Genomic DNA, 11,172 nt, shown 5'->3' with positions numbered 1-11,172 from the left:
GTACATGTGTCTTTTCATTATTCTCAAGATTTTACCCTTTGACATTCTATATATGTTGGTTTTAACTGGCCAAGGATCTCTATTGAGTACTTCTCTATTGACACTTGTTGCAGTACGCGAGGCTAGAGGTCTATCTGAGATTGAAGAAGATGTTAATGACTTGTATATAGAAGACCTAGACAATGCACTTAAAACAAGGCCACACTTGCAGACGTGAATGTTTGAAGTTATCAAGTTTCATGTGCCAGTTTCTGACCTTTTGCCCAAAGCAAGTAAACATGGTGCACTTCTATTATTATACCAAATCCAACTACAAAGTAACCTTCCAAATGGGCTCATAGTCAACTGCAATTAGTGTGGGATAAAAAGAACAGGAACAAAAAAAACTCTTAACTAGTTATAGAGGTGTAGTTGGTTGAGGGATTAATTCAAGGTGAAAATGAATTCCTCAAAAGTGACCAACTACTATCTACTGATGGGGGTCTTCTCATGAGATGCTAATGGATTTTGTATCATGTTGTTTCTGTTGTGTTTGCCCAGGAATGAACCTGTGTGTCATCTGCTGTGGATGTGTTTTTTCTTGGCATCAGAGATATAAAACATGAGCTGCATTATCAGATTCAGATCATGATTAATACGCAGCCAGGATTCAAAACTACACTGCACTCTTAAATTCAAATCATAATTAACATGCATTGAGAAATTCAAAAGTAAATCATTGGAAATATCTAGAGAGTCACCTTAGTTCCAACGTAAAACGTAATAAACATGCCACCAAGAGTAGGTAGTCCTGAAAAAATGGAAAATTTCATCATTCTAGTGGTAATACGAATGTCCAGGAAAAAATTATAAACCATGCAGTACCTTCTTTCTGGAGAAATTTAGAGAGCAACCAATTGATCCCCGATGATCCAATGACAAAACCAACAAGATTGGCAACCTTATACAAGAAAAAAAGTGTTATTAAGAAATAAATCTATCTTCCACCTCAAGTGTTTCTAATTGTATTCAGCAACACACAGTCCAATGAAATTGCAGAGCGTTCAGCTGCTTTATTCTCCCACAATAGAATGATCAATCTGAAGTTTGAATTATCTCAGGACTTTCCAGAAGGCAACGTGTATCTTTGTTGCTAGGCATTCCATACCGAATGCACTTTATGCACAATAATCTCGTGATCATACGTGGGCACAGGACAAAAAGCGACTTAACAATATCTTCAGCTATTCAATTGATTGTATGCAGCAAAAGCCAAAAAGTTGGTCCTATTTCTTTTATTTAGTCTAAATTTAATCATCCATTGAAAAACTTTATCATTCTGAAGCACCAGTAATGTTTCTTCTATTTTTTTCTCTCTGTCATACATCAAGTTGACCCTCTTTTAGTACTTCAGAAACCTTAACTTACCATTGACTTGGTTAAATACATAATATAACGATAGGATAACTTTAGTATGATAAATACATAAAGATAAGCAATCCATTATTTTCTTAGCAGCATACCATGAGACAAGTGATGGTGACAGCCCCGGCAACAGCACTAAGTTCACGATACAGAAACTTCCCAAAGGAACTTTCCACCTAGTGAGTACAAATTAGGTCAGTAACATGACACAACAACAAAAGATAATTTACTTGTTGGGTAAAATTATTCAGTTAACTGTATAAAAGAAAATGAGTTGAATCAACACTCAAATGGAAGTACCTTCAAATTATTTGTTGTTGACTTTACAATCATTTCTGGTATAAAGAATATGCAGGTCAACCATGCCCAAGAAAGAAGTTTCCTGAAGCCAAATGACCAACAAGTACCCAAATGAGGACAAAGTTTGATACAATAGTACAAGTGGAGGTTGACGAAATTCAGGAGCAGTACCACTCTAGATCATGCCATACAGCAACAAATGTGAAGATAACCCACACATTTAACAGCTTCGTCTGAGTACCCCCAAGAGGAATATACATATATCTAAATGTAGAGACATCACATAAAAATTTTGGGTCAGTGCAAGATCACACAGATAAAGCTAGATGAGATTGAAAAAGCACCTAACAAGCCATTTGTTAAACGAGGCATGCCAGTTTCTCCAAAAGCTTTCCAAGTTGTGGCAATTATTTATACATCTAGGCATATTCTCAGGGGCCTCAATACCATTGATCTACAAACAAACACATATTAACACGCTAAGAAACCCAAACAAATAAAGCATCATCCTCTAAAAATGAAAGAGAACCAAAAGGAGCATAAGCTACAGAAAGTAATGAAAGTAATGGAGAAAAGGCACAATGTCAACAAAATTACCAGTGACCAGAAGCGAAAGTAGCGCCAAAGTAGAAAAAACTTGAGCCACATGAAGTTCAATACCTGTTTTGTCATGAAGATCATTACATGAATTGTGCATCCTATTTTCTGGAAAACAGCAATCCAAAGGATCGTCTTATATCAAGGAGAATGCAATAAATGGCAAAGAGTGGCATAACATAAAAGTTGTGTGGGATGGATGGTGTCTGAATTACAGAGACTCATTGAGCGGATAACACTTATTCAAACAAACATTGGCAAAGAATTGAACATACAGGATCTGAACTGTAAAAGTCAATGAAGCAACACATCACAAATTGAAGTTCTACATATCATGAGTTAGAGTAAGTCTATCCTTTCAGAGTATTACCACTCAATAGAGACTTTCTTCCTCACTTCAAGAGGGAACTGACACTAACTTCTCCATATGTACGAGAAATAATTTTAAGTGTTTTCATTTACATTTTCCTCTATGAATTAAACAGAATAAGCACTTACTAAGGCAGTCAAAGACTTAAGTAGCTTAAAAATTCTAAATACAAACACTTACTCCATACCCGATGATGAAGATGTCCAAAGGAGATAAGTATTTCCATGTGCCACTGCAAATTTACAGATAAATCAGTCACCCAGAAAAACATCATAGCTTAATTAAAGGCAACCAGAGTGGTCTAAATTACATAACCTCACCTAATGGCAAATGCATTGTAGTAAAAGAAATGTGTCATTGATTCCATAAGCATCAGGCTGAAAATCCAACGAAGTCCATACCACACCACTTTTTTCAATGAGTGCGTCTTCTGGGGAGTATCAAGCTGCAATGACAAGGCATCAAGTAACAATAAGATTTGTGCACAGTGGTGCTCTTTATAAAAGAAGGTTATAGTGCTGGAACAAAACAAGTGGCTGATTCAAAATTTTACTCAAAATATTGTCTGGGGCAAGCAGGTATTTGACAAATATCATAGACAGTAAGAAGTAAAAACAGATTCAAGATCTAGCAGAAAAGACCGTGACTGTAATCACAATATGTCAACAGTTCTTATCAGTTCCACCTTCTGCTATATCTCACTGATGAGAACTACCAATGACCCTTAATATAGAGGAGAATGAAGACGATGCAGTTTTTGCACATCTTATTAACACCGTAGAAGAGTATCTACAGCACAATTATAAAGACGTAAACAAGGAAAATTATAACTACAGAATCATGATTACCTGTGAAGCAAATGCGTTGAAGCTAACAATTGGTCCAGCAATATATAGAGGTGCATAAATCAGATAACACAAGTATATAGTGAAGGAGAATTTGTCATTCTCAAGACTTCTCTCCTGCCAAAGGAGGATGAGGAATGTAAGAAGACCATAAGAAGTTTGTAGAGATGTGACCAAATATTTGAATCCAGAATTCAAATCACCAACTAACCTGCAATAGCTGGTAGCATGTTCTACCTGAAGAACAATTATTGCAACGTTGGATGTGCTTCTGCAATTATCACAAGTACTAAATATCACAAGAGATGAACGAGATCTTTTTTTTTGGTGATTACTTGCATGAAGTGGTAATCTTGCTATAGAGCAATCAAGAAAATGAACTAAAACACAGAGAATCAATTACCAGATTTCACTACTTCACTTGACATGAATATTTATGAAGAGGTGCTTTCGGAATAAAGATTCTTCAATAAATGATGTCCAAGGATGCAGTACTAAAGGAAAGCATGATTCTTTAGCAACAAGGACACAAAGAAGTTAAGCATTTTCAGTAGATACCTAAGCATCTTTGTATTGTCAAGTGATACCTGGATTAAAGTTTCTCAGATCAGCAATTGCTAGTATTACTTGCCATAAGTTAGCACATATGAGTTCTTTTAAGCATACATGCCAAGCATACAGTAAGTTTGCGGTGTCTTTATTACTTATCAGAGTGTAAAGTACAGTTGGAGAAGGATTCATATGATAGTTCCGTAAAGTACATTCCACCAAAGAAAATGACTTCCTTTCCTGTATCAAATTATATATGGAGGGTGTCCAAGCAAAGTACCAAAAAGAAATCCTGATTCCCAAAGGCATCTAGAATGATCAACTGAAAGATGTTTTGAGAACAAAGTGCAACCAACTAAACTGACAAGGTACGATCCTACGTTTTGTACATATGAATTAGCCAGAGATTGACTCCCATCTAAATGATTAATGAGATCTAACTATATATCTTTTCCATTTCAAGGTAGAAAGGTATTGTCAACAGATGAGATCTAACTATATGTGCAGCTTTTCATTTATGAGAATCAACAGATGTTGGCCCATGAAAGAATGCCTTTGATTAGAGAAGTGTCTCAGAATAAAAAATGTTCGACTTCAAGGACTAGTGAATTTAGCCAAAGTGGAGGAGATCTCTAAGGTTGATATCAAAAAGATTAAAATAGTTCAGGTAGCAAACTTACCTCTTTGTCAAACCGATTCGAGTAATATGCCCAATGGTAGTCATATCCAAAGCTAATCATTCGCAGGATAACTGAAAAAGATAGATTTTGGTTAAAGAGCATAGTACATTCACTTGCTTTGTTTTCATGGTTGCAGTTGTAACCAACAGGTATAAAGTTCTACTGTTTAGAAGAAGAAAACAAACTTAAACTTGTTTCCGCAAAAACAAAATCAGATTTCAGTATGGACGTATGATCAACATCAACTTTGTCTTCAGAAGAGTGAGCATGCAGAGCACCTTGGTTTCTAAAGTAAAGCACATATGAGGTCCATCCTTTGGTAATTAACTAGGCAAAATCTTAAAATTCTGGCGAAGTAACAAAAAAATTCCACTTTGGCAGGCAATGAGATGTTGATCCAGTAGCTCTGATGTGGTAGGGGCCTAAGTTGCGCAAACTCTTCACTTTTGATGTCGCACCTGTGTCAAAATCTCAAAAAAAAATACTTTTTGAGAATTTGACACGCACCGGTTGACATTTTTGAAGAGTCTGAGCAACATAGGTTGGGCCCTATGGAAGGAGAAGAATAGGAGAGGTTTATGATGGTGTAGATATTGATTTTGTTCATATGAGGTATAGTTTCTAGTTTCATTTTAGCGCACCCACAAGGTCCCACATTATATTGAAGATTAGATGTACTTTGTAAAGAATCATATTTTACTGTAGGTTTTCTATCTTTTGGTACATAAATTGTACGTGAGGATTCCTCTTATTATTAAAAAGTTTATCTTATGTTTCAGTGGCAAAATGTTGCAACCAAGAGAACTGTGTAGCACAGATACTTCTAAAATGTTGTTTGTTCATGTGAAAGATGATGATGATTGATAATAAGTTCAACAGACAATAACTAGTTGTACTTCTCTCATTATTTTACTGTCAAATTTGTCTCTAAGCATGATATGCGTTAGTGACCTAGTATTTCCTTTTGGCTCTAGTTAGTGACCAAAATTGATCAAGATTTGACTTTTTGGCTATGTTGCTCAGACTCTCCGAAATGCAACCACACCCGTGTTGGATTCTCAAAACATCACTACTTTTGGAGAATCAACACGCAAACGCCGATACTTTTAGAAAGTCGGAGCAACATAGCTTTTTGGTGTACCCATGAGGTTCTTATGTGTATAGATGATTGAGTTTATTTTTGGGGAGAACCATAGTTTGGAATAGCTTACTCTACTTTTTGGGTATACCACTTGTATATGGGGCTTTCCCCATCATTAATTTCTCTCTACTCCATCAAAAAATTAAGAAGATCCTGACTCTTTATAAGTGGGCCCAAATATTGATATGAAGTAACCTTTTTAATGAATTTGTGCTTCGACTCGTTTTCCAATAACCAAGAGATCCCCAAGGTCCTGTGGGGCATGGTTTGGGCTTGCCCCTCTACTTTTCTCCACTTAAATACCAAGTTTTGTTTCATGAAAGGGTTCGAACCCATGATGTATGTGCCCATGCATCACACTTCACAGGCTGCGCACTTACAACTAGATCAATTTTCTGGGGGGAATGAATTTTTACTTCTACTAAAACAAGATAGGATTCATTCATAAAAGCTTCTCCTTCACTTGTACATTTCTTAGCGAATACCATACCAACACATAGATTCCAAATTCCACAAAAAAATCTCTTTTATAAAAATGGGCAATGTTTTAGTCAGCCCATTGATAGTTTATACTGAAAAAAAGGGGAAGAAACTAGTAGATTGGAATAAGACTCAAGGATTCAGCCAAGTTGAATCCCAATTACAAGACAGATTCTTTACCAAAATTGAAGCAGATGTGCCACCTAAAAGTGCCTCGGTAATTGTCCAAATATGCCCAATTTTGCCTACAACACAGACATAGAATCATGAAAACATTTGCCTGAATAAGGAACTCTGTAAGAAATAGAAATTTTTTTCACAATAGAATGCAACCTACAATTGAGGAAATACAACTTACCCAAAAAGGGAAAATGGATACCCTTCATAAACACGGTTACATATGAGGAATGTAAGATTAAAGATCCAAAGCAGAAAAACAAATTTTGTTCTCCCGCATATCTGCAGATACAGAAGCACGTATAAGACCAGAATCACAAAATTCTTTGGTTATGGAGAACCGTTTAGACACATTGTGAACAATGATGGCATACACAGTATAAAAAATACATCTGCAAGAATGACTTTTTACCCATTAAAGAGGGAAAGAGACAGGACCAATGAATAAACCTCGGTAATCTGCATACAGCACTCCAAATAACATAAACATCTTCGTCATTGTGAAAGCCTCAATTTAGCTTTATATATTCATCATAAAAGTAGTGGCATAACCATCTTACATTTTCCGTATCAAGATAAGATGTGATAGTCAGCTACCTCTTGTGAAAAGCTAAACCCAATCCAACCAAATAAAGTTAACTAGTTTCCTGATTTTAGAGAAGTTTCCATAATTCTATCTCCCCCTACTAAAATGAGAATTCACCTTCCTAACAATGTTAAGTTTACCTGAAACTGAAGTTAGATATCTATTGCATGTTCTGAAGTCATATAAGACCCAAATAAGCTTATGAATGCTAAGGTTTCCCCAAATTATTTTACAACAACAAATGCAATTCACATTTTCTTTCATTAACAGTTTAAATATTCATCTCAATAATTGGCTAACACCAATGCATATTCATGGCTGGAGCAAGTAACGATTTTACAAATTTATAGAGTATAGCTGCAATGCCACGTCTATACATCATTCAATATCAACTTTTGACTTGACCTCCTTTATACGTATATAAAATTATACCGCCACTACAAATATCTCCATCAAATTTATCAGTATATTGTTAAGCTGATCCACTAAAGAGATATCAGCTAACCTTGACACAGTGAAGCTCTCAAGAAAAAATATTGACATGGCATAACATTCCAGATCATTGAATGCAACAGAACTTCAATGATCACTTCAATAATTAAATCAAGCAACTGGAGCAGTTAACAACAAGAGCACGGACACCAGGAGAGTAAGAAAATACGTAGAACTTTATTACCCCTTAACCGCCTGATTAGTACTCTTGTTGTGTCACTTGTCTGAACTAAGAAATTGACCAAACAAGATTCCTCTAGCACAGCCTAGTCCTCTAATTTCCTTACCTTCCCTCCAGTTTTTTCTTTTTTAACCCCTTAATTCATGAGGTGGCAAAGTAGTTGGAGGAATTGGGTTTCGGAGAAACTATTCAGCATATATACATATTTCTAGCAACAAATGAAAACATCAGCAGTTTAATTCCAAATATCTTAGAGCAACTGTATTTGAAACCAAAAATGTCATTAGTGATATTTCATTCTACAAGTCTTAGATACAACAAAGCATGCCACTCATTATGCTGTTCTCATGCCGACATTTAGAATAGGAAAAGGTACGATTGCACACAAGCTACTTCATGATGTTCGAAATTTCATGGCATATTCTTGCAAAAGGACTGCAAAGGTAAACAAAAATAAGAACTCAACTAAAGTTCCATGATACCAACCTTTACTAGGAGAAAATTAGCTGAAGCTATAAACAAGATGTATAACACGCTGCACCCAAATCGAAGAGTGAGTAAGAAACCAGAGCTCCATAATTAAAAAGAAAATCACTTTCAACCTCTTAAATAATGGGGGTGCATACCAAGCTCCATGGAGATATGTCAAATAAACCAAAGAAACCATCAGCCAAACAACCGCCATTCCCTTTGCTTTTAGACCATATTTTCTACATGAGGTAGCTACTAGAGTGAAGATACCAAACACTAACGTAAGAATCATCAAATTCCCCCGAAAATTTCTCCACTGAGCATCAGATACATCCTAATAACAACCAAATGATGTTTTAGATTAACAGTCACAGGCGCAAATATATTGGTATTGAAGCAAAAAAAGAAAAGGGTTTCATATAAATTGGGAATTGAACAATTTAAGCATACATTGAATCGATGAAAGATCCAACCAGATCGAAGTCCATAAAGTTTGGGGTAATGATCTGCAAATATGTTACAAGTTAACAAATAACCCATAAATTAAAAAGCATAAACACATATAGACATGGGTGTAAAGAGAAGAAGAAGAAGAATACCGCGGGCAATTTGAAGAGATCGATGAATAATGAAAAGGTAAAATGAAAGGGCATAGACAATGAGAAGAGTAAGCTCCACCGAGCTTGTCATGATGACTTCACACACTCAACAATGGCGATGAACTTGTTTGTTGATGAAGTGGAAAACTAATTCACGCATTTTGACAAACAGTTAACTGCCTACAAAATTCACATCAAATCAACAAATGGCGTTGAAAGTAGGAACAATGCGGTGTTCAGATGAATTTGATGAGTATTTAGCTTATATCGACAAAAAAAAAACATTTTTTTTCAGAAATCAAAATAAAAAGAATTATAACTTTCACATATAACAAATAAAAAGTTTATATTTGTATGCTATATTAAAGTTTGCATAATTATGCTCCATAGCAAACATAGAAACTGTATAATTCACTATACATATACAGTTGAAGCAAATTGTATAAAACGAAGTGTATAAAACAAGAAAGAGAAAGACACTTGGGCAGAGAACTGTATAAAAACGAAGTGTATAAAACGAATTGTATTATTATAAGTGTATAGAACGATTATATGCAATTTGAATTTGTATAAAATGAGAAAGAGAGAAAGACAAAAAAGACTTGACAAGGAATATACAATTGAATCGAATTGTATAAAACGAGAAAGAGAGAAATTAGATACAATTTAAAAATTGTATAAAACGAAAAAGAGAGAAAGGCAAAAAAAATTGGGCAGGGGGAGTATTTTTATTGTATAATTATAAGTGTATAGGACGAAAATATATGTATTTGCATGTATATATATAATTTTCTCACGCTTTATACAAACAGAAACGCAATTCATACATTTTGCTCCTGTTTGTATAAGTGAGAAAGGCGAGGGTGACAAGCGAGATTTGAGAAAGTGGCGAGCGAGATCTGGAAGAGGGAAGAGAGGGGAACAAAAATATATGTATTTATACAATTTTCTCTGCTTTATACAATTAGAAACAATTTTTATACAGTTGTGTTTGTATAAAAAGTGAGAAAGCGAGCGAGAAATTGGAAGAGAGTGGCGAGCGAGATATTTGGGAGAGAGACGCCTGACAATTTTTTGCAAACATTCACTATGGAGCACAATTAAATCAAATCCTACCTACTCCATTTATTTTAGATTATTAGTTTGGTATTATATATAATTTTCCCTTATAAAAACTTGTTGCATTAAAATTTAATTTTAACTTGATATATAGCACTAAAAAAACAATGATTTGACAAAATTATTTAACTATATTATTTTCATTAATTAATGTTTAATATTAAATTTTAAAAAAATAAGTAATTAATATTTAAAATATAACATAAATAAATAAAATTATTTTTTTTAATATGTTAAAAGTAACAAATAAAAGTTTATTTTAAAATAAAAGATAGATAAAAATGAACATAAATATTATTCCTAATAGTAATTATTTTTTTGAAAATATATTGAATAAAATCTTTCAGAGAGAGATCATATTTAGAGTAAAGATCTTTTTACTTCAACGGATTGGTTCAAGAGTCATTAACGTAGTTAACCGGTAGGTTAGGATTTTATACGAATTAAGAATGTATGTTGATATTGAGGCTTGTACATTGCGCTGCTGCTATCCTGGGCACAGGATAAAACTCTCGCTCTCGTGCAATAGTTCGCAAACCAATAGAAGAGGTAATCCACACTAAGCAAGTCTGGTACGAGCTCGACCAAGAAGGCAAACCCTTTGCTTTCACTGATAAGGAATTTCGAACTTGAAACCTCCGAACATGGAAGTTCCAAGCTCAAATCACTGAGCCACCCCGAAGGGTTGAGGCTTGTAGACGTATATGGTGGATTTAGTAAGTCAAATTACATTGCCTACCTTGGTAATGGTGGTTGTTCCTGATTTTACCAAATTTCGTCCTACTGAATTGACTTCTGCATATTTGCAATGATCATATGTTATACATTTTACTCATCTCTCGTGTAGCATCATGGTTTGATCAGACATTCACACAGTTTACCCTGTTCTCACACCAAACTGTAGACCAAATTGGATTTGTTATGTAGCATCATGGTTGATCAACCATTCACACAGTTTAGCCCTGTTCTCACACCAAACTGTAAATCAAATTGGATTAGTCATGAGACGCGACATTTGAACCAACGCCAGGAGGTGGGTTTTGTCTCTACCAAAAATACGACTGTCGAAAAGAGGAAATCAAGGCATGAAATGGAAAGGTCAATGAGTCTTCGCAATGTAAATAGACAACACCAAACACCTGCTCAACAAGTCTACTGAAATCTTAATTTCACCAACAACG

At 34.9% G+C, this 11,172-nt stretch overlaps 1 protein-coding gene across 1 annotated transcript; it reads right to left on the bottom strand.

Moving 5' to 3' along the window:
• Positions 1–257: 257 nt before the first annotated feature.
• On the bottom strand, positions 258–9,126 carry LOC107018025 (putative membrane-bound O-acyltransferase C24H6.01c). Its single transcript, XM_015218365.2, has 19 exons — positions 8,873–9,126; positions 8,724–8,779; positions 8,429–8,607; positions 8,289–8,337; positions 6,725–6,825; positions 6,547–6,611; positions 4,746–4,816; positions 3,728–3,787; positions 3,520–3,633; positions 2,992–3,116; positions 2,852–2,903; positions 2,302–2,364; positions 2,049–2,158; positions 1,876–1,968; positions 1,705–1,786; positions 1,503–1,580; positions 865–940; positions 741–790; positions 258–606 (listed from the first exon to the last, which is right to left on the bottom strand). The coding sequence occupies exons 1-19, from the start codon at positions 8,961–8,963 to the stop codon at positions 556–558; spliced, it is 1,566 nt and encodes a 521-aa protein (XP_015073851.1). The 5' UTR covers positions 8,964–9,126; the 3' UTR covers positions 258–555.
• Between the last annotated feature and the right edge of the window lie 2,046 nt (positions 9,127–11,172).

Source organism: Solanum pennellii, chromosome 4 (assembly GCF_001406875.1).
Source record: "Solanum pennellii chromosome 4, SPENNV200".
In the NCBI taxonomy this organism is placed as follows: Eukaryota; Viridiplantae; Streptophyta; class Magnoliopsida; order Solanales; family Solanaceae; genus Solanum; species Solanum pennellii.
This window is presented reverse-complemented; position numbering and strand designations above follow the sequence as displayed.

Coding starts and splice junctions, on each gene's coding strand:
- LOC107018025 (XM_015218365.2), bottom strand. CDS start 8,963: ATGACAAGCTCGGTGGAGCTTACTCTTCTCATTGTCTATGCCCTTTCA. Junction 3,634..3,727: donor CATGCTACCAGCTATTGCAG/GTTAGTTGGTGA, acceptor CTCCTTTGGCAG/GAGAGAAGTCTTGAGAATGA. Junction 2,159..2,301: donor ACTTTCGCTTCTGGTCACTG/GTAATTTTGTTG, acceptor GTTTGTTTGTAG/ATCAATGGTATTGAGGCCCC.